A 25,184-nucleotide genomic window follows, 5' to 3' on the forward strand; every position below is an offset into this window, starting at 1 on the left:
ATCTTTGGAAGAAGCATTATAGACAGGTTTTGCGGACCAAGGCTTGAAGCTAGCAACCTCATCCCAGCCAAGGATACTAATAAAAAATTGCAGGGGTGTATTAAGGATATATATATATATATATATATATATATATATATATATATATATATATATATATATATATATATGTGTGTGTGTGTGTATATATATACTGTGTATGTATGTATATATATATATATATATATATATATATATATATATCTATATATATATATATATATATATATATATCTATATATATATATATATATATATATAATGTGTGTGCGTGAGTATATAATGTGTATGTGTGCGTGCGAGCGCGCGTACCTATGTGTGTCAGATTAGATGGTAATATAGTGATGGCAAAGTAGGGTCATCTCTCTTGTTAATGTCGGGGCGTCATGATCATTGAGAGTTTTATTGAGCTGGCGATCGAGTTCATAATATCTGGATGTGACTTGTGTCCTGAAAGATGGGGGCGATCTTTCAGCGACTGCTGATGCTAATCCTTCATGCAGTAAATCAAATTCGATAGTTCTGCAATTCGAAATGGCTGGGCAATATGCAATGTGAAATTGGTGTGAAATATATCAATGACGCCATTGGTGGCCGTTTATGGAGAAAGCCTCGGAAGTGACAGCGCAGGCCGTAATGTGAAGATATCTGGACGGAAGATATACAGTTCTTTTCTCGGTATTCTAATATATTTTTATCTTATTAGTTATCATATTACAATCATGTTTCACATCATCCTCACGGTAGAGATATTGCTGGTTATTTGCTTCAACGCCATTATCCAAAAACCTTCTCTTTTCATAACAATTAAATCATAATTAATGAAAGTAAGTTTAATACTCGATGAAGAGATGTGTGAAAACACAAATATATACATACACACACGCTAAAATACATACACGTATACATACTACCCAAACAGCATAGGCATTTAATGTATATAGTGGGCGGATCTATATACAGCCCGTATATACAGTATATTTCTTAGGTATTAGTGTGTGTAAGTATACATATATATATATATATATATATATATATATATATATATATATATATATATATATATATATATATATATACACATATATATATGTATATATATACATACATACATATGTATGTATATATTCATTATTTATTTGCAAACATACAGATAGCTAAGAAGCAACAGAAACTGAATTTGTATCAATAAATTACTCATCTGTTCTGAGGATGCCAAGATAATTCAAATTACTATGAAATGCTCAAGAAATTGACCGGGAACTAAAGCCCATCAGACTGGGGAAATTCATTCAACAAACCATAAGCGAAAAAAATAACACTATGTCTAATGAAACATGTCGCCCGCGGAGTTTAAATTTACCCAAAAGTAAATCTTACATTTGTTCTTAATATCTTCTCCATTGTTTATTTAATCTCGAAAGTTGGGAGGAAATAGAATTTCAGAACAGGGAGAGGGGAAGGTGAGTTCTGGGAGAGAGAAGGTGGGGGGGGGGTGTACTTGAGAACCCTTCCACAGGTGGGGGTTAGGGTGGTGGGAGAAATGAGGTTATTAAAGTGCCAGTCAGAGAGTTTACTCTCATAGAGGGGGGACTTGAAGAAATGGAGAAAAGAAGGGCCCGGTAAAAGGGTAGATAACAATATAAAAGAGGAGGAAGACGATGAAAGATGGAGATAAGGGGGATAGAGAAGAAAAGGAAACGGACGAGAGAGAGAGAGAGAGAGAGAGAGAGAGAGAGAGAGAGAGAGAGAGAGAAATCATTAAGCTAACAGGGGTAACAAAATCCAGGAGAGAAAAGACTAGGCTAAAGGGGAAAGAGGTACGCCAATAATAACGATTAAAGTTAAAGACAAAAGTACTGTACGCGAGAAGCAGAGGATCATAAGGATAAAATGCCTTCACGCGAGATGGAAATATAAATAATAGAATGGATGCAATTGCGTAGAGGGCGGGTGAGCAAAGTGAAGAGTGAAAGAGCAGAGGGGAAATATGTTGAAAATACGAATGTGTGTAAAAATGGAAACAGTGAAGAGAAAACCAGAGGGAAATTATGGAAGTAGCAAGGGGAAATAACTACCGGCAGGAACGAGTGGAAACTGAAAACTCGATGTACATGCAGCTAACTTCATTTGAGGGTTTCAGAATACTAAAATAATTTTGACAAATAAAATATTCAATTTCTAATTTCCTTTTAATAGGACGCACACAAAGATAAAAAGTACTTCATAATGACTAACAATTTACTGATTATAAAGTTTTAAAGAGGTCATTCAGGAAAAATCTCAGGCAAATATCAAAAGCTTTGCTTGTGTCCCACGGTACCTCAAGTACCTATTTCCAGCTTAACATGGTACGCAGCCATGGATATATCATTGCACAGATACACAGCTACTTCAAATAAGTGTTTATGATAACATGGTGATTATTTTCAATACTTGAAACCACTGTACATTGGACTAAAAATTAATATAAGTTTGAGAGAAATAGTTTGAGGAAGTGCGAATAATAACAAAGAATGCGTAGATAAATGCTCTGATTCTTCGAAAAAAAATTTGTATAATTGAAATACATTACATTACCCTCAGAGCATTCAGCAAAATGTTATGTTAGCAGGCTTACCCTAATGGAGCAGTATAAATTATCTCTGAATGGAGCTTTATATACTGCCACACATATACCCATATTCAACGTGCACTTAAATACACGTCCATATTAAAGGTAATGCCATTTTTAGCAGATCTTTTTCTTATGTATATAATATCACTGTCTGTGTGCCGAAGGGTTATGGACAAGGAGGTGGATGGGGGTGGGGGGTGGAGGAGGAGGAGGAGGAGCGGAAGGGCAAAGTTCAGATGGATAGATACAGTAGCAAATGACATGCGGGAATAAATAAAGGATTAAGTGAACAGATGTCCAGGATAGCAGGGAATGGAGAAGGCTTATACGAAACAGTGAACCCATACAGAGATGGATAAAGGCTGCAGACAAAGATGATCATATCAGTGTCAGTGACTAAAAATGGTTTTTGAAGTGAAATTAGCCGAAGAGAGTACGCACCTAAGTGATACAACAATTGGGTCTCGTTTATTAAGTCGGGATTCAGTTGCAGCCTGCTAGCCTATCTAAATATCTGCAGAGAAAGTGAAAGGCTGCAGCCTTTTCACATCACACTAAAAAGGGTCACTATAAAGGTGCATGTGGATATGCGTATATGTATATGTGTATGTATGTATGTATGTATGTATGTATGTGTGTGTGTATATATATATATATATATTTATATATATATATATATATATGTATATATATTAATATATATATATATATATATATAAATATATATATATATATATATATATATATAAATATATATATATATATATATATATATATATATATATATATATAATATATCAACCATAAATAGAATTTGATATCAAGTTCAACCTTGGGATTATATATCAACTTTAAATTCTTTTATGATAAGTGCTTCTTGATAGCTCATTGGTAAAGTCTACTGTTGGGCTGGTTTCGACTTAGGGGCATAGGTTCGATTCCTTGGCCGCCCAGAGGCATTTGTCATAAATGTATTTCCAGTGTATATTGATTTCTTTGGTTACATTTTATATTCAATTCCACTTGTGATTGATATTTACATCTACTGAAGTCACGTGTGTTGTGGTAATTTGTCATTTATTTATATATATTTATAATATATATATATATATATATATATATATATATATATATATATATATGTGTGTATATATATACACACACACACACACACATATATATATATATATATATATATATATATATATATATATATATATATATATATATATATATATATATATATATACACACACACACATATATATATATACACACACACACACACACATATATATATATATATATATATATATATATATATAAATACCGAGATTTTACTAGCAATCCCTGTTTCTTGAAGACTATACGAGCAAGATGTTAAACTTAATCTTCAGCAAGTCACAAAAAATGCTCCCCATTCCATTAAGCATTTGGAGTAAGATTTAATCCCTAGACTTCAACATCATTGGACAGAAAAAAGGTACAGAATTTCTTAAGAGCGTTCGTTAAGAATTTTTCAAGAATACGGGACAGCTCTCAGTACGCAGGAAGTTAGATGGAAACACAGGATTATCACAGTGAAAGATTCCTTTTTATGTAGAATATTTCGTGAAATATACTTTATATCCAGACATTGAAACAAACTTTCAAACATCTGAAGCCCTGTCTACTGGAGTATGAGCCGCTCTGTTCCATCAGTTTCATTTCAATTAGACATGTTAGACATGAGAAATAAAATAATAAAAATTAAAACTTAATAGCTTTCCAGTAGTGATTCAATTCGTAAGTCATTCAATAGTTCTCATTTTACAGAAACAGTTTAAGAGTAAAAAACTATAAAACTGATCTAATTCCAGTGTTCCATTTACATTAGCTCTCACGGTACCTTTTACCAAAGATGTGCGAAATGAAAAACAAACATTAAAGACGATTACGAAGTTAGCATGAGCCATTCTATTAAGATTTAACTTCCATTTCATTGTTCTATTTATTTATTATTAGCTGGTACCATTAAATCTCTTAATTCTTAGAGTTATGATTGGCGGTTAATGAAACTTGAATCAGAAAACTACGATGACACGTTTGTTTCATAGTATTAATTACACCAATCAAATTACAGCAATAGTCTACGGAAAATAAAACGCCTAACGTAAAAACTTTTCTCGAAAGTTGACAAAATAATGAACCCAATTCGTTTACAAAATATTCATTGCAGATGAAAAAAAAAGATCAACTTTTCAATCTTAGGGTAGAAAATTCAAGCTACTCGGCCATGAAGGCATTCTATTATGCCAATGACAATTTCTGACGTACATGATCAAAGTGAACATGTATTTCCGGACAGGGAACACTTATACAATATATGCTTTTTTTTTCCAGGGCGCTAAACTTGCTTTGCAACACCGTGTAACTACAAACTATTCAGTAAAAATTTATTCTCAACAGTCTAATCACTGTAATAAACAGTCTAATCACTGTAATAAACTGCCAGACTAATTCAATAAAAAAGGGAGATTGCAGAATAAGCAAGACTGCAGACCGTAGGTTGAAGAGTAACGTGTATTATTTAAAACATCGGTTATCACTTAGAAAAGTCTGCGATTCTAATTCCTCCATTTCTGATCACGCACAGTGACATCTCAACTAAAAAAAGAAAAGAAAAAGAGGTGTACAAAAGTTAACGAAAAAAAGAGAATCGTGAAAAAGAAATATAAATGGTCCCATTTACTTAATAACTATTGACCTAACTTATGAAATGCATGACACACACTGATGACCTCCCCTTTCAACGCGAGGGAAACATAACAGTAAGCAAATCAGAAACTTCAAAAAGATAGTCATGTCTTCTGAAGAATGACAATTCTCTCTCTCTCTCTCTCTCTCTCTCAAGACCGCCACTAGCATGGTCCCCCCACCCCAGAAGAGGGAGGGGGATACCGCAGAGCAGAGTTAAAGGCGATGATGCACGCAATACCCGACCCCTACAGGTCCCTCTTTACCCACACTCCGATGTGGGTGTGGGTGTGGGGGGAGAGGAAGAGGGAGTAGATAAGAACAGATAAAATGGAAGGAGAGTGATGTACGAGTTCAAATCTAAATGTCATCGCTTGGGAATGACACCGACACAATGTCGAAAGGACGGAAAATCTCATCTGTCGACCAACAAAATGACAAATATAAGACGAGTTAGAGATTGACAATCAACTAAAGTCTTACACACAAGAAGAGAAAGTCAGAAAACTCCAAGTAACAATATTACTCAGTTGGTGGGGACACGTCACTTTACACCTCAAACGTGACGTAAATAAACAACCAAAAGTCGTTAAAAGAGAAGTCAAGTTAAAGAAGGGAAAAAGATAAGAGTCAGGGGTAAAATCTAAAAGGATTAAAAGCAGCTCGGAAACAAAAGAAACGGTCCAGATATAACTTTTTTTTCGGTCGTTGTTAAAAAGTTTTCTCGATACAAAAGGAACGAGAGCGGGAAATTCAGATGTTACTTCCCATCTAAGCAGCCGAGACCGACACTCACTCCAACGGCCACTCAGGAGTAGCTGCTCTCTCGCTGGTCCTCACTGGGCACCTCTCGTGCCTTTTTAAATCTTAAAATTAGACACACACTTCATACAGCGTCGCCCCAAAATATCATACAAAAAATAGCTCCCACAAAGGAGGCAACTGAAAGGATAAGAAGAAATAAACTTACAGATCTGTACACCGAAGCATATAAACGTGTTTATACACAACTGAATTGGATTTTTTCTTTTTATCCGTCACTTCATTTAGCTGGCAATGCTAAACTGGGTATATTAAGGATATTCCATTATATTTAAATTATCCCTAATCACACAATGACAGTGAAAAAAGATACAATCTTTTTAGCATAACGGTGAACCAATATATTATAAAAAATTATATTTTTTTTTCACACAAAACACAGGATTACATGACACTAGAAAAAAAAATCTTTTATATGTAATACATTTATTTCCCGCACTAGGAAAATAAATTGGATTTTTTTTTTTTTTATTAATTGTCAACCAAATGTCACAATAGATTTAAAATATAATTCCGGTGCCTAGCAAACTTTTAAATGTACTTCAGTATTACAAAATATTTAACCCAAAGTAGACGACTTGCCCAAGATGACACCAGAGAATTTGGGTTAGAAAAAAAAAATACAAAGGCATTTCCGGGTGGCTGACTACGACCAGAAGAAAAGGGATTTGTCTCACAAGAAGACAAGGAGGAGGTTTTAGAACTTTCCACGCCCGGTTCGAGCCATCCACTTGAATTAGTGGAGGCCTGTGATCTCGCAAACTATTCATTGAGAGAGAGAGAGAGAGAGAGAGAGAGAGAGAGAGAGAGAGAGAGAGAGAGAGAGAGAGAGAGATAAACGTCAAAAGTTATCATTCAGTTCAAGAACGAATGAGATCAAGCGCAAAAACCTTCTCTCGGTAAAATGTCTTAAAATAGAAGAATACAAAGTCGACTCCTCGTGTTTTTAAGGGTAACTAAAATAATCATAGAGATGAATTATGAACATATATAAAAACAAAGTCGAAAAAAGTCGATAGGCGTTAAACATATTAACGCATAAATACGCAGGAACGCTTATTCGAAGTAATGGTTAAAAGAATGCGTTAATAATTAAGTACACTTACGAAAAGCCATCTTCAAATGATGATACACGTTTTCTATCATATGATAAAAAGTAAAAATATCGTCAAAAATAATAAAAAAAATCTTGCAGAACAAATTCACATATAAGAATGCTTTAAACTTACAACGTACAAAAGCAATTTTATGGATGAAACCCAGGCCTTCCCTAACTTCAAATTTGGAATGGTACAATAATAAAGGTAGGTTTTTCATAAAAATTCTCATCTTGATAGTGACTTTACTAAGTATTCAAAGGCTAAAACATCCACGTAACTATTCACCCAGTAATGATGACTTAAGAGGTAATATATTGGTTGATACCATTAAAGGCCAGGGCACGGAACCATACCTGCCATTTAACCTCAATATATTGCCAGAGAGAGAGAGAGAGAGAGAGAGAGAGAGAGAGAGAGAGAGAGAGAGAGAGAGAGAGAGAGAGAGAGAGTTTAATTTTATTTTTCTTAAGTAGACAAATATAAATATGAATATCCATTATCTGAAAATATTACAGAACCAAACTTCAGGAAAAAAGAAAAACATATTTATCTTAAATACCTTGGATTGTTTTGTTTAAACAAATATGTTCTCAATGTAGTTGATAAGATTATCGCATCTCTACACATGCAAAGATGCTAAGATACTTCAAAAGTAAAAGACGCACGAGAATTTCTTACGAAGTCCTTAATCATCATATACAGGTTTTAGCTGTTCGAATTCTGTTTCACTTAGTATCATAGAGACATTAGACACATGGAATCTTGTGATTCAGGTTTACGGAAAGAAACTGAAATATTCCAGAAGCATAGAGAGAGAGAGAGAGAGAGAGAGAGAGAGAGAGATTGTATCTTTCACTCTACAGCCGTTATGAGTGAGGGGGGGGGGGGGGCTTAAAAGTGACATACTGTAGGTGTCACTTTGTAACCATTATTTACCACCGTGGTCCTTACTTTTAGGCCATTTATTAATTCCGAAGAATAAGACTGATAATTTTGATGGCTGCAGTATTGGATTGAAGGAAAATCTAACTATGGCGTACTAGAACTCAGCTTGGGATATAATAAATGAATAAATGAATATTGTTAAGGTAATTCATTCATAGTTTTATGCTGATTTGGAAGGGGGTTTGGGGAAAAGTGGGAGGAAAAACTGTATGGCATCTTTCATAAACCTTCATCTACCATGGTGTTATATATATCTTATGTATCCTTCGTCTTAGGATAACAAAAAAATTAGAAGAAAATCAGAATATTAAGAAAAGGCCGAGCAATCCAAAGCCTCCCCCAAACAAACTTCATTTATTCAGATCTTGATCAATTTCAAAATATAATAAGTTCTTGCCAGTAGAAAGGCTAACCTTTCTTATTTTTTTTCTTTTCCCTCCAAAAACCAACACAACATTTTGAGTGATCCTGCAGGCAAACAGCCACGTAGACAGCAATAACAAACAAGTAAACAGAACAAAAACATAAAATTTCTGCAAAGAATATAAAAAACACTAAGAATGTATACATAATTTGCAAGCGTATAGCATTTCTATTATATATCTAACAATTGAAATTGGAAGACCAGCGTTAACAAATACAGTCGGTATATCTTTGCAGTCACAAACTTTTTATAAATTATTGGGATGTTATCTCTGTCCTAAGTAAATAACTTGCATATACAATATCGGAAAAACCTCAAATGCAGAATTTAAAAAAAAAGGTCGAAAAGAAAACGTCCCTTCAAAGACCTTAAAAACGTACTATCAATAAGTCTGGAATTCCATATTCAGCGCCACCCTTTATTCATCCTGACTGCTTAGCCTAACGGGTCCTTTAGCCAGGCGTATCCGCGTCCCAATGGATGGCCGTGGAGACAGAAGTGTCTCCTGCTGAAATAGTACTTCCCCCAGAGGCAACAAAATCAATGCAAGAAGGGAAGGTCACAAGTCGCCGATTAGTGGGGGAAGGGGAAAATGGAAAGCAGGGCAACAAGGGGGAAGGGACGGAAGGCAGGGGAAAGTTTCGGACGCTTTCGTGTTTTATTTGTATCCATCGGGAGTTTGACCTTTTGCGAGGGACCCGATAAAGAGCCACACGCCAAATGGCAATGTATTCCATCTTGAAAAGGTTAAGGTCAGCGAAATTGGGAAATGTTCGGTTAATGAAAAGGAAAAGACAAGAAATGAAGATGGACAACAGGGGCACATGGCCGGATACCGATGTAGAAGTAAAGTGAAGAGCATTTCTCGCTTGAAGTGGACAAAGATTCAAAGGCCATAAGGTAAACTTCACACAACTTACGAGATGTTGACAGTCCAGTTGTTTGAATGACAAGTTCGCGGGTCTTCCCTTTTATATCAATAATACATACCGAGTAATATAGAAGTGCCGAAAACTGCATAAACATATTTAACGCTCTGATGTATATTAGAGAATTAATTTAGGCCATACTGTCCAACTCTGGTGCTTGGAAGGCACTTCACTGCCTGAGTGTGCGTAGGGGATAAATTAATGAAGGTTTAGAGGTTGATGAGCAAGCTGGATGAAAGGAATTGAGTGAGATGATTAATTTGAGTCTCAGTGTAACAAATCACAAAATACATTACACAAAGAAAGAAGTTAATTAAAACCATTTGCACAAGGGACAAAAGGTAATTAAATCCTGACATACAGTAAGAATACAAAGTTTAATTACTCATAAAAACTTTTACTCAAGAGAGCTGTAGTATGATTATTCTAACAACATTTAAAACAAAGAATTTGGCTATTGCATTAGATTCATTTATATTTTCCCATACACATATTTGCTTAATAATGGAAAGCATAATAGCCCAGGTAAATGTATTATAAAACTACTATAAATAGTCACCCAGCACTTGGCTATTTTAGAAGAAATGAGCTAAGATTAATTCTAATTAGAGAACCTCAATTCGACAAGGGTATGTACAGCAGAACTGGAATCCAAACTAACTTCTATCTCTTTCGATACCCTGGGTTGATGCACTTATATATAAATTTCTATTTAGGGTGTAAGTTATCCACAATGTAAAGTGAAATTGATATAAGGGGACTTATTTTGGCTTAATATTTGAAAATATAAATATGAAGTCACATGTACATTAGTGACTAAATCATCATAAATTTTATATATATATATATATATATATATATATATATATATATATATATATATATATATATATATATATATATATAATCTTCACTATACAGTATATGGTAAAGCTTAACCAAAACCAAATTACAAATATCCACACTCCTGTATTGATAGAAAAACTGGAATCTATCTCCTCATGCAACTTGATAATTTTTATCCGTTGAATATAAATATATCTAAGATCTACAACAAATTGAGAATATCAAGACCATGCAGAGTATCGAAAACATATTCTGCTAACTCTCCATCCAAAATGACACAGGAACTAAGAAAGAACTATACACAAACAATGAATGAACACTTAAATTACTTTGCTCAGGCATGAAACTGAAGGTGAAAAGAAACTGGTATTTAGACAAATAGCAGACAGAAAGAAAGGGAATTTAAGAAACTGATTTTGTTCTTTATTGGTTTTTCGTATAATTTCTCGATTTCTGTTCAATACAATTACAATTGTCAAATTACAATTAAATTAGCATTAAATTAACACACAACCAATCAGAATAATTTCTGATACTTACTACTTTTTAAAGGATGTGTATTAAATCTAAGCAGAAACGAAATCGGGAAAAAAATACAAGAGTAAGAGGGGTCACATCCTACCAATACAAAGAAATTGATTGTTTAAGGGCAGGGCAAGGGAAGAATATCAATCTCCTGGGAGAGGGGGGCTATGGGGATCCAAACGGGGGGGGGGGGGATTAAACTAGACACAGACAGACAGACAAAAGACGATCATTGGGAGAGACTTACGGCACATTCGGTGGCGAAATCTCGGCACCCTTGCAGCACCGTCTCTGAGTACCGGCGAAGGTCGGCATACCGCCGCATCCCGTCCAAAACTGCCTCCACGGTGGCCAGCATGTACCGCGGTACGTTCCTGCCGTGTACCGCTGTACTTCACTGCTGGCCTCACACCTGTCCTGCACCTTGTACCGGGGCAGGGGGAGTGGCAGGAGGGAGCGGGGGGAGGCGTGGCGGGGTACACACATGGCAGGGGCAAAGAAACATGGCACAAGGGAGAATGGTATATTTCCATGACATTATGATCAAAACACCAATACTCAAGTTCAGTCCGAATGGCGTCCAAGTTTGGTTTTTCTACTCAAATTACAGTTCCAGGATCACGAGGGGTTTTAAGTTGTCTACTCTACATTCATTGCGTTACTTCTCTTTTGAAATGGGCGAACACAGACCATACACTCACTAGTTGATTTCTACCACTTACTACATTTCTCAATAAACCCTGTTCCAGAGAATGAAGAACACAAGATTAAGAAAAATACATAAGACATATAATAAGCCTTTAATAAAATTGAATACCACAGTATAACATATATACGGACCCTACAAGACAGTATTGTTCACAGAAGGAACAGCAGACGAAAATTTGACATTATTCCATAACATTTATAGCTTGTGTTTCAATATTCACTGATGTACAGTATTCCATTAAGACCCATTACAGATCTTCTCATGGCATTCCAAAAATAGGATGTCATGCTTACGCGAGGAACCTATTAAACACAAAATGCTTCTTTTTACTTCCTAAAAAAAAAATCATACTTTTATGGTGATTTCCGAAGAGTATCTCCAGATAGTCAATTTTCGGAAGTACACGATGCTTACATATTAAAGAAATTAGAATGGAGGAATCTTTTTAAATCATCCGCTAGGAAGAGAAAGACAGTGTACTAATAGCAGAGCTGGCAATAGTAGAGCATCTAATATTGTTAAAACGTCAATCTCGTTAAAAAAAAAAAATACCTTAAAACATCAATACATTCCTATCACGGCATGTGATCAGAAAGAAAACTTCGAATTTATCCGATGAAAAAGCATAGAAAAATAACCATGACGATGACTTTAAAAAAGATAAACATATAATTAAAGTAAATTACACGAGTGTTGACCACCTTATGAATACATATTACCTTTTATATATACGGTATATATATATATATATATATATATGTGTGTGTGTGTGTGTCTGTGTTTGTATTATACACACACACATATACATATATATATATATATATATATATATATATATATATATATATATATATATATATATACACACAAATTTACATCTTCACAAATAAGCAAACATATTCACACATGTATAACAAAAAACATTTATATATATATATATATATATATATATATATATATATATATATATATATATATATATATATATATATATATATATATATATATTACACAAACAGTTGACAATAAACAGACTCTGAACGTTGAAGCCCCACCGTCAGTTTGTAATCAATAATAATACAGATAGTCAGACAACACCAAGTAACACAAGTCTAAACTTATCACAGTTTACAAAATTAATCTCCCCTTGAGAAATAAAATTTGAAAAAAAAACTATGAATCACATCTTGCTAACAAAACTACTCAATCGCCTGCTCTAAAATGCCAAAGTATGAAACCAAATAATTGCATCATCTACTAAAATCATATAGTCTTTTTATGTTAACTGTAATTAGACTCTTGCATTGGGAAGGGGGGGGGGGTTCATTCAGTACCTACATGTAACTGGGAGAAAATCCCACAGCTGCACTAATATAAAAGTTTGAGAGGCTGGACAGAAAAATGAAAGAAATGATGCAGGAACGGTAGTATAGTAAAAGACTAAAAAGCGAGTACTGATAGGATCTTAAGGGACGCTGCAAAGGCCCTTAAGAAATACATACAGGACATTACAAGAGGTTGAACTGAAGTTATTATCAACTTACAGGAATTTAAATCTATAAAATAATACCCCCCAAAAAAAATTCCAACCCACCTGCCTTCCTCACATAATATTTAATAATTCTACTATTAGTTTAATTATATATCCATGTAATTCACCACATGCTAAAAAGAAAATTCAATAGTGAAGCAGGAAACAGACTAAATAATATTCAAAGTAGAAGTATCAAAATTCTATTAATGCTTTCAAGATACAGGTCAGGATATTGCTTACTTTAGATACCACAAAACTTACAATTATATAGAAATGTAAAAAAAAAAAATATTCAAAATTTAAATACAATGAAAACCAAAAAATACATTAACATGAACCCAACGAATAGCAAATAAAATAAAAATATTAAAAACGTTAATGAAACGAATAACACCATCGTAATAAATACTCGTAATTGCTATGTTTACACTCCACTTGATAGTAATTACCGGAAAAAAAACTGCTCACAAACACAACCATGATAAAGACGGGTCGAATCATCTTGGTGAATTGGGTTCAACCAACCGTGAACAATCGCTATTTATCGTAACACACTTCAGAGACACTCGTCCACCACCACCCTCACACCCCCTTCTCTCTCTCTCTCTCTCTCTCTCTCTCTCTCTCTCTCTCTCTCTCTCTCTCTCTCTCTCTCTCTCTTCTGCTTATAAACTCGAGGAAGCTCTACTTGATAAAGAAAATTCATTGAGATCACAAACACAAGATTTATTTCCCTGTTAAATATAAAAAGAAAACAAAATATTCTTACATAATTAAATCTCCTGAAGTTCACAAAAAATACTAATAGCTATCTTTGATTATAAAGACGCTTGTTGTTTCAGAATAATGTCTACAAATATAATTTACATAGAAATGAAAAATTCCTCATAACTGATAACGGTTGCTGGAAAAGATTATGCATGTAGACAATGATGTAGTAAAACAATGTTTTTCGAAAATAAATGTACGTGATTATTTCCCTAAACATGAGATGAAAATGCTTACATAAATAGCAGACACCCAAGAAAATCATAAATATATATCGACTCTTTCAACAATCTTATGAGAAAAAAAGACAAAAACAGAAAACTTGAACCTTCACATCTCTCAACACACTCCCTCAACGCTATTCTTTTTCTCTAATGACCTCATTACTCCAAATACAATCTCCAAGTCTCTTTGACATTCTTCTTTTTTTCACATAGATAAAAAAACCCTCCTCATGTAAACTGCTCTTTTTACTATTGCAATTGTGAAACTAATTCATCAAAGTCATAAGATAAAATATTTTACCATTAAATATCTGATTAGAGAAAAATAGCTTTATGCAATCATAGCCCCCAAAACAAATATGATACAATTCAAACCAATCACCTAAAGAAAAACATTTCTCTTTCAATGGAGGGAATTTGCAGTTATCGTCAATCTTACAAATTATAAATACCAAATGATTAAAACACGAGTAAAAAGGGAAAAACTTGCAATAGTGGCCGTAATTATTATCATCATTATTATTTGCTAAGCTACAACCCTAGTTGGAAAAGGAGGATGCTATAAGCCCAGGGGTTCCAACAGGGAAAATAGCCCAGTGAGAATAAAGGAAACAAGGAAAAATAAAATATTTTAGGAAGAGTAACAACATTAATATAAACATCTCAAGTAAACTATAAAAAACTTTAACAAGACAAGAGGAATAGAGTTAAGATAGAATAATCTGCCCGAGTGTACCCTCAATTAAGAGAACTGTAACCCAAGACAGTGGAAGACCATGGTACAGAGGCTATGTCACTAGCCAAGACTATAGAACAATGGTTTAATTTTGGAGTGCCCTTCTCCTAGAACAGCTGCTTACCATAGCTTAAGAAACTCTTCTACCCTTACCAAGAGGAAAGTGGCCACTGAACAATTACAGTGCAGTTACTATTTTGGTGAAGAAGAATTGTTTGGTAATCTCAGTGTTAGCAGGTGTATGAGGACTGAGAATAGGCCAGACTATTCGGTGTGTGTGTGTGCGTGTGTGCGTGTGTGTTTAGGCAAAGGAAAAATGAACCGTAACCAGAGCGAAGGATCCAATGTAGTACTGTCTGGCGAGTCAAAAGACCCCATAACTCTCAAGCGGTAGTATCTTAACAGATTCCCTGCAGCATATTGAATTTTTGGTTTTCTTTTCCATGAATGAGTATGTAATATAGGCATGCACGTATGCATACATATAGCACATTAAAAATCACATTCTACTTCAGGGTTATTCGTTTCACTGAGCAGGATGACTGATGTCATATTTTGGGTTACATGCTGGTATCACACCAACAAAAGCCACGTGGAGCCTTCCAAACTAACATTATTAACAACAAACTTCGGCATAAGAAATGTTGCTAAATGAAATGTGAACCGTTTAGATGAAACTATGAGCAATTACCGAACAAATATACATGCTGATAAACTAAAAAACCCAACATTTGGACAGAGATTAAAACCATTAAATATTTTTTGTTCATCGAATTGCATATTAATGCAAAAATAAAGAATGGTAAATATAGCCTACTGAAAACGTTCCCTATCTCGGAATCTGGTGGAAGGGAGTTCGAGGGCCGTTAAAACTCAATAGTTTATAGTAAAGTCTGCAACATCACCGTCCTTCCTGATCCCAACTCGAACTCAATGGGAGCTGCTTGGACGCTGATCATATGTATATATGGTCAGTCTCTAATCCATTGTCCTGTCTCTTACCTCTGCCTCTCACGAGTGATCTTTTGACCTTTGAGTAATACATATACAGTACAAATATACATACACATACATATATGTATGTATGCATGTATGTATATACATGTGTATATATATATATATATATATATATATATATATATATATATATATATATATATATATATATATATCTTTTCCGGTAGGGATACCATAACGTGGTGAAAGAGTTTGCTGTAAGCGATTAAATGTAAATCTCCTACGTCACCTACTCACACTGATCAGTATGGTGATGAAAACTGACCAAACCCCAGCCATGAATTGATATGCCTGAAGCCTTTGTCCTGCAGTAGACAAGAAACGACTGCATTTGTGTGTGTGTGTATATATATATATATATATATATATATATATATATATATATATATATACATACACACATATATATACATACATATACATAGTGTACAATAAAATACAATATATCATCATTAACGTCTCCTTGATGATAGTTATTTTTCACATCACCTAATACTGTAAAATGTTTAAATATAGGGAATTTTGGTCTTAAAATTACCTGAATCACATTCTAATGCCAGAAAACAACCTAGCTCCATACTTCATCCGATGATAGCAAACATATTTTCTGACACCAAGTTACTTACTCGAATGAAGGGGGCCATTCACTATTAGGAGAGAGAGAGAGAGAGAGAGAGAGAGAGAGAGAGAGAGAGAGAGAGAGAGAAAATAACCTATAAAGCAATTGCCACTACCTGGTAAAGAAATTTGTGTTGCATCACAATTAACTGTGTCATGACAAAAATATCTGGTTTTGTTTACTCGAAACCTTTAGCTTTTCCCTCAAAACTTACTGCAAAGAAAAATCTTACTTGCTATATATACATTAACTTTAAAGAAACACCTTAAAGATCTCACTACTCCTCACAACCGTTTACTTTGTAAATATATACTATAACTCAAAGGTTCTTCACTGTAACTGTAATTATACTCTATTTTTCAGTTACCTTCCATATTTATGTCCCATTCGCTTTAACAGAAATCAATGATTCAACACACGGATGATGCACCTTCAGTGTATAAAACAGCTTATATTATGAGAATTTTACACAATCTCGGTTAATCAAACTTCAAATGTAACTGCAAAGCAAAATAATGTACTACATAAACATAGGCAATATTCTTGAACTACGGAATATGAATAAACAATTGAAAAGCTAAAGGAACAGAAAGCGCAACACTGACCCAGTTTTAGTCTTTCAATATTGTCAAGTGATGTCAGATAAAATGGCTCTATTTGCTTAATTTACATCAATCTTTTTCCAACTAACTGTCCTTCAAAGGGGCAAAACCCCTAAATATCGAATAAAATGTTAGAGAGAGAGAGAGAGGAGAGAGAGAGAGAGAGAGAGAGAGAGAGAGAGAGAGAGAGAGAGAGAGAGATCCTGACTTCGTGTACAAAACTATTTTCAATTTACGAATATTTCATTACTAGTGAACGCAACCCGTCAAAAATGAATACTAAATATTTAGATATATATGCATACACACAGATTCAATCCTTCACGACCACTCTCCCTTTCCTAACTACAAACCTTCTCATTACTACTCTCTCTCCCTCCAACCCGAGGGAGAAAAATCGAACAAAAAACACAAGTCCTGAAAAGCAGAAGAATGAAGTGTATATCGCTGTTTAAATTTCCTTTCACCAACTTATCTACTCGACAAATGAGAAAGGCCAAGATAAGAACTGTTCTAGGCAAATGAGACCGACTTCCTTGATTGGCCCTAAGACCAAATTCTATAATCTAATAATTAAAAAAAAAAAAAAGGTCTTTAATGCCCGAAATACAATAGTTACCCATAAAACTTATCCATACCCAATTAATAAGAACATCAATAATTCCTACTAATATGATTATTATAAAAAAATCCTAAAATAGAACTTCTAGGAATATTAAAAGGAAATAAACTGAATAACTTCATAGTGCATCCATTGGGTTTTCCCTAGTAGCGCGAGTGCTGAGTGGCTTTAAAGACCAAAGCACCATTACTTGTATGTATGTTGCCACAGTTATATAAATATATCCATAAATATTTTTTTCACAATATTTCTGATTAGATTCAATAAAGGTTTGGTAATGTATAAAAAAAGAGGGAAATCTTAAGAAGAACCCTGACCACTGTATATAAAAAAAAAAAAAAGTTACGATTTAACTGATAAAAAAAAAGCATTCAATAATCAAGTGTATTGACGTCTTCAATCTGTTTAACGATAATCATAACGACATCAGAGATGTTTTCACAGTAAAAATAACATCGAAATTACTTTAGAGAATTTCAGATACACTAGCTTATCTCGTCTTGAAGAAATATTACTGAGCCCATCTTAAAGTCACGTTTTTCTTCCTCTCTCTCTCTATTACTCAAGTTCAGATACAAAAACATAAAAATAAAAAAAATTACGAATGTTACTACCTCTTATGCGAAAAGGGCCCATTAACAGATCAGCACTGAGAGCAAAAGTTATCAGACCAAAATAAGGCAGGATCAAAATCCACATGTATGAATACAACGAAAAACTTCCACATTTCTTTCCCACTACTGTAACATAATGGAGTCTTGAAGCGAGTGTCGAATACCCATCATCTGCATGGTTTGTGCAAAAAAACATTATTTTTAGAGAGAGAGAGAGAGAGAGAGAGAGAGAGAGAGAGAGAGAGAGAGAGAGAGAGAGAGAGAGAGAGAGAGAGAGAGAGAGAGAGAGAGAGAGAATGTGTGTGTTACCCTTTCTCCGTTAGAAGATCATATCCACCATCTTTTACACAAACCATTACTAACATTGCAAGTCAACAGTACATATGATCCTATTACTCTTAAACTCTCTTCATGCCATCTCAAACTTTTTTCAGTGCTCTTGACGTATCTTTGTCACTCAGCTTTACTAGATCTATCGATCTCCCAATCTCTTTCACACGGCCTTTTTCCTTTTTACATCAACTTGTGAGATGTTATTCCGATGTTTTTCATTTGTTTCTTTTCAATCGCGTTGTTGACTTGATACCTTGCCTTTGTTTAGCGTTATATTTTCACTGCTACTAAATACCCTTACTTTTACTCTCTTTCGCGCAAGTGTGTGTGTGTGTGTGTCTCTGTGTGTCGTAGAAAAAAATGACTTGTCCATAAACATTATGACTAACTTCAGCTTGTACCTACTAAGCAACCATTTTGATCAAATATTAGAATATTGGGGACACTGGTGAAAAATCACACAAACTGTAAAACTGAAGATGGTAGTTAATTCTTTATCAAAATAAATGAATAATGCATATGATTTTCTACATATAATTCTCTCCAATAATCACTCTTAAACCTCAACGCTGAATAACAACTATGATTGTCAAATTTGATAGGAGACACCCCTGGCAGTATTGACGAGGCATTGCAAGAAAGCTTGTAAAGAATTGCTTCGTTTGTTTTAGAGAACTAAAGCCGTTCGTTTTTTCAGAAACCGACATCAGAGGGAAGCACTTGCGACACCTTTCGCAACCACCAGCAAAGCCCGAAGTAAGGTAAAACTCACCTTTAAAAGCTTATCTCATTGTCAAGGGATCGCTGTACCCTCTCTTCTCTCTCATGGCCTACCTGCATTAAATTCGCATTTCCACATGAAAGTCTGTTACCTCATGATTAATATAATGAACGTCTCTCTCTCTCTCTCTCTCTCTCTCTCTCTCTCTCTCTCTCTCTCTCTCTCTCTCATAGAAACTACAACAGCCCTACTAAAAGAAGAAATTGTCTATAGTGTCGTTTAAATGAACAAGCTGCCAGCTTTTATATAAAAACCAAAAATTACAGAAACAAAAAAGAAAAAAGAAAAGAAAAAGAAAGACTATATATATATATATATATATATATATATATATATATATATATATATATATATATATATATATATATATATATATATACTGTTAATAAAATATTGGGAAAATACCTAACGATGGTACGAATATACTAGTATTCCCAGTTCTAGCTATATTAGTACGAAGTATTCCTTGACTCAACAATTGAAGGATGAACGTGGAAATTAAATTTCTTTTTTCAATAGAGATAGTTTAAACTTTAGTAACGAGATATTGGTATTTTGTTCGTTCAAGATATTTCTTGTCGGTGTCTCGTTCATTTTTAAACAGCGGTATCAAGGATGAATATTCTATGCAGAAATCATCCACACTATTCCACTCATACCTACACAGCAGATTTTGATTCTGTTTAATTCATATGTTGGTTTAGTGTTGAGAAAACTTGGCTCTGGGTAAAATTACCAGACGACTAGCGTCTGGCGGGCCTAGAATACTGGACGCCAAGCCAGAATGCTGGTGGTAGTGGTTTAAGTTAACAGAAAGAAAATCGTATTGCAATTATAAATAGAGTGAAAATTGATGACTAGGCATCGTTTAATGCAATTTTAATAGCAAAAGGAAATCAATTAAGAATTAAAAAAAATATATATTTGACATAACTCATGACATTGTGATACGCCACTTCTTAAAGCTGGTACAGATAAGGCTTGTCTTCAAAACGAGACAAAATTCTAATAAATCTGGTCAAACGCAAATGAACAGTAACGTTAATTATTTCTGAACTCAAAATTTACAACAAAGTATTTGCATGGGCAACCTCATGCAAAGAGAGAGGTAAAAAGAATAACTCTAAAAGATGAAACTTCAAGTAAAGACCACAGCTGCCAAAAGCTGAAATGCCTGAGGCAATCGTTCAGCATTTAAAATAAAACCTCATATTAAAGAAGCAAAATAAAACCTAACAAGGTGATAAATAGTTTTCTTCAAACTTGAAAAGCACCATGAACGAATTTCCAAATGCTCTAGAAACTTGAAAAGTATACGAAACAAACCATTGTTTAGATAAACAACACGAGAAGCAATTTGCGCAACGAGAATGCCTCTTCCCAGAATGTTCCTAGGCTTTACCTGGGGCATTTTGCGAGTTCAACATTATTTGCATGTTATGCTTATTGGATACATTTTTGTTACCGCCGCTATCACTAGTTGGATATAATCATCCTCTTTTCAAGTGATTTTGGGGGAGATTTCATATAATAATTTAAACAGTGAAGGAAAACAGTAATGAGTTGCATAAAGTCTCTACATTGTTCATTAACATTAAGTCAGATGTCTTTTACGGTAAACATCATCAAGAATATAAAAAGTATCTTTTTATTTAAATTTCAGACCATCCATACGGCTTTAGTCCTTTACATCAGGTTGTAAAATTAAAACTGGTTATTCCACCAATTGCGGTGTCTCCGGAGAAAAAATAACGCCATCTTCCATTAGTAAATTTAAAGGACACCAACACTGGTTTTCAAGGACACAGACTCCATACAAAGAAAAAAGTTTTAAAAAGGCTATGTATGGAGGTGTAAAACACAATAATGCAGAAACCTTGGAAATTAATAAAAAATATAAATGTTAGTCTAATGGTTTCTTTGCTCTTATTCATATGGATTATAAACAAAACAGCATGAGGGAACAAAAGTAGAATTATATCATTATAACTATTATTATTATCATTGTTGGTAGTAGTAGTAGTAGTAGTAGTAGTGGTAGTAGTAGTAGTGGTAGTAGTAGTAGTGGTAGTAGTAGTAGTAGATGTATAATTGTATTTGATCTTCTTTAATACTTTGTTGACCTTCCACATCTTAAAGGTTTTGAAGTTAGAAAATTTGAGGACCAAAATGGGGAATGAAATCTCTGTAAGTCGGGTAAGTCATTGTATCACTTCACTGCTACTAATCAACAACACCTGACCCCTCCCCCTGAAAAAATACCTTCCCCCCATCCCAGATGAGTAGGAGAATAATATCTGAACTGTGAATAAGTATACGAATGTTTTTTTTTTTAAATAGTTTCACGCCCAGTACTTGTCTCCAGAATTATGAAAATTTCCATCTGTCCAATGGTTTGATTATCGTTATATATATAAAAAAAGAAAAAAAAGAAAGAAAAAACACTTAGGAAACCTGGATTAATTTCACCTCGAAAGTAAATTTTCGTTTAAATGTGTCGACTCACGAATAGCACTTCAGCAATACAAATGCGTTCTCATTGTTAGGTTCAAGTTCTATTGTCAACTTCATTATTCTTCTTTGGACTCTGATTAGCATTATATTATTCAAAATTGAAATTCGAAACTGATGACGCAAATGGAATCACGAAAGGAGAATAGGCAAAACGTTTCAAAGCCCCACTTACAGTAAATCAATGAAGCTTCTTAGCCATCCCGGGGAAAAAAGGTATACAAAGTTAAATTGTTTTCAATTCCTTTTAATAAATATCAAGTTGCAGTCTACGTGCACCCACCTGAGCTGGTCGCAAGTTCAAGAGTTCAATCATTATCAATATTTTAATCATAAAAATGTCATTTTCATTAAAATGCCATCCGGATTAATTTTAACTATAATGTCTTAGGATTTGTAAAAATATGTACAGAGTCCTCACAAAGGCTTTATTAATATCATAATAACCATTATTATTGTTGTCATTATTATACACCTAGAATTAGGGCAATCGAAGGTCACAGTTTAGTCAAAAACTTCGACGGGAAGGTCACTCACATCAAAGAGGAAACTGTGATAACAATTACAGCAAACTCTTCACGTTAAAAGATACATGATCTAAGGGACGGACCAGACGACGATCTCTACCTTTACAAAAGGCCTTTTTTGTTTTTTCCCCTAAATAAAACAAGCCCCGCAAAACGTATCTTGAATTTTCAACCTCTCCAAAGCAAATTCTTCGCTGTTATCATATGCAACAACAACAACCTGAAATGACACGAGTTCATCAGTCACTCCCACACGCTCCAACGGTCAGCATCATTCCTTTCAAAAGAGAATACATTTTATTCACCCTGGTTATTGTTCACTACTGGTGGAAGTTACTTCAGACATAGCGTTTCTTCAAGATTCAAACTCCTGAGGTGAAGTTTTCTCTTTTTAAAATATATGATATTCTGAGATTGATTTCAACTGTCATGTTCATAAAAGCAGATGTGAAATCAAGATAAGGTTATTTGTCGTGGCTTTGTTGCTTCATGACATGCTTGCTCATTCTAGTATCAGTATCAATATTTGTTGATTTGCAATGGTCCATCACAAAAGACCCTACCTATCCCCTACTCAACTCTGCCATTATCTTATCTTCACGGCCATTGAGGTTGACGTCATTTTAAGGTATGGTTTAATATATATCAAAGTTATGAAAATGGCTGAACTGCAGTATTTTGACAAGGATAAAAACCACCCACTAGTATACCATCGCTTGAATTAGACGAATGCATATTTCATATTCACATTTTCCAAAAAACCCATCTAAAGATTTATACTTCCGACAAATTCTATAACTATTCCATCAAATTCCTTATAACAAAGGCTTATAACAGTGAACTGCAAATATAGGATGTATGGCCTAAGGTAACCAAAATACGAGAGTCCACAAACTACAACCTGTGAAGACTCCGGATGAGAGAGAGAGAGAGAGAGAGAGAGAGAGAGAGATAGAGAGAGAGAGAGAGAGAGAGAGAGAGAGATTCATATATCTATTCTCACAAAGAATCAGTAAAGTTAACAAATGTTTTAACAACGCTAGTAGTGTCTTGGTAATCCGTTCAATATTTTTTCTAAAAACTACCAATGTCTATCTTTTCATATATGAACATATGATAAGAAAGAAGGAGCAAAGTAAAAAAAATCTGGAAGAATGCAGTCTACTTCGGGCGACACAAAAGGTCATTGTCCTCTTCACTATCACTGTCATAAGGAATATAGAGGACTCTCAGCTTTTACTTCTTCGCAGGATACGACGGCCATTCAATAAACATTCTTCTCAAGAAGTACACTATCTGTTTTCGTATGTGGCCACAAACCTCCAAGTCGGAATTCATAAAAATCCTAAGCCACATTTTGTTTATCAAATAAAAAATCTTTGTCCTCGACTAATACTTTTAGAATTCATGGGCTCTGCCTGCAATGGAAAAAGAAAATCGAACAGAAATGTAAAGTATTATCCGTAAAGCAACGATTTCCATTCTTTTTCCAAACCGGTGCAAGTGTTCGTAATGTATTTTATTTTCATGCAACGGAAAAAGTGGTTAGAAAGCGGAGTAAAAACCGGCGACCAATTTTCCGCAATCAATGTGGCCAACCGTCATATTCAGCTAAAATATTCTAATTTTTGCCATATCCAACACAATAAAAGGCAAAAGTTTTCACGTTTCTGAACAGAGGATGGTTATTTCATTGTAATCGTTCTTCAAAGGCTCTGATTAAAAACATAGGATTGTACAATAACGTCCATTATTCTTCTATATGAGGAAAACAAATACCAATTGTAATACAAAGTTACGTTCCTATAAAAATGTAAATTATTTAATTTTGTCTAATTGGAAGATAAAGGACCAATTCCGCCAGTACACGCATACCATGTTCAAAAACTAAATTGAGATTATTTCGCTAAAAATGGAATAAAAGAAAAAAAAACTTTACATTTCTTTTAAATTTCTATTTACAAGACTCAAAATCGAAAAAATAATGTCAACTGTTGAAAAAATACCGTTTAGTATAGATAATCGGATAATTTTAGACAAATTACTACTTTAAGCTTAATTATGACAATGTCACTTCACATTAGATAAGAAAATTATCTCAACATAAGATATCAAAATCCGTAACTATAGAAATACACAGCCTACAGAAAAAATTATAAATAACTAAAGGTTAACTCCTTCAATTTCAAAAATAAATTAGTTGCAAAACAGTAATCGGATCCATAGTCCCTACACGGGATAAATGATTGATTGGCGGAGGGTCACAAAGCATAGCTAACTAGCTAATTGAATATATGAATTTGTGTTATAAAGACGTGCGTGCTCTCAAAACCCAACTAATTTTGGTAAATGCAAATAAGAATCAAATGAATGCTAACATTGGATTAACCATTCAAATTTCGTTTAAAAACATTTAAAACTTAAATCATAATTAGGGAGAGAGAGAGAGAGAGAGAGAGAGAGAGAGAGAGAGAGAGAGAGAGAGAGAGAGAGAGAGAGAGAGAGAGAGAGAGAGGTTGTTCTCATTAGCAAACCTAACGGTGTGAGATCCCAAGGATTCCATTAAGAATAGAATTAACATTCACGAGGGACTGCAAAGCCAAG

At 34.1% G+C, this 25,184-nt stretch overlaps 1 protein-coding gene across 5 annotated transcripts in view; it reads right to left on the minus strand.

The window, feature by feature from the left end:
• Positions 1–25,184, minus strand: part of CdGAPr (GTPase-activating protein CdGAPr) — an 805,825-nt gene that overhangs the window by 320,937 nt on the left and 459,704 nt on the right. Inside the window, exon 2 of one of the 5 annotated variants that reach the window (XM_068388521.1) lies at positions 11,231–11,723. The exons of the other annotated variants lie outside the window; for them this stretch is intronic. Within the exon in view, the coding sequence (XP_068244622.1) occupies positions 11,231–11,341 (111 nt within the window). The 5' untranslated portion in view covers positions 11,342–11,723. The remainder of the gene's footprint in view (positions 1–11,230; positions 11,724–25,184) is intronic. 5 annotated transcript variants of the gene reach the window in all.

The sequence above is a fragment of the Palaemon carinicauda genome, chromosome 15 (genome assembly GCF_036898095.1).
Source record: "Palaemon carinicauda isolate YSFRI2023 chromosome 15, ASM3689809v2, whole genome shotgun sequence".
Lineage (NCBI taxonomy): Eukaryota > Metazoa > Arthropoda > Malacostraca > Decapoda > Palaemonidae > Palaemon > Palaemon carinicauda.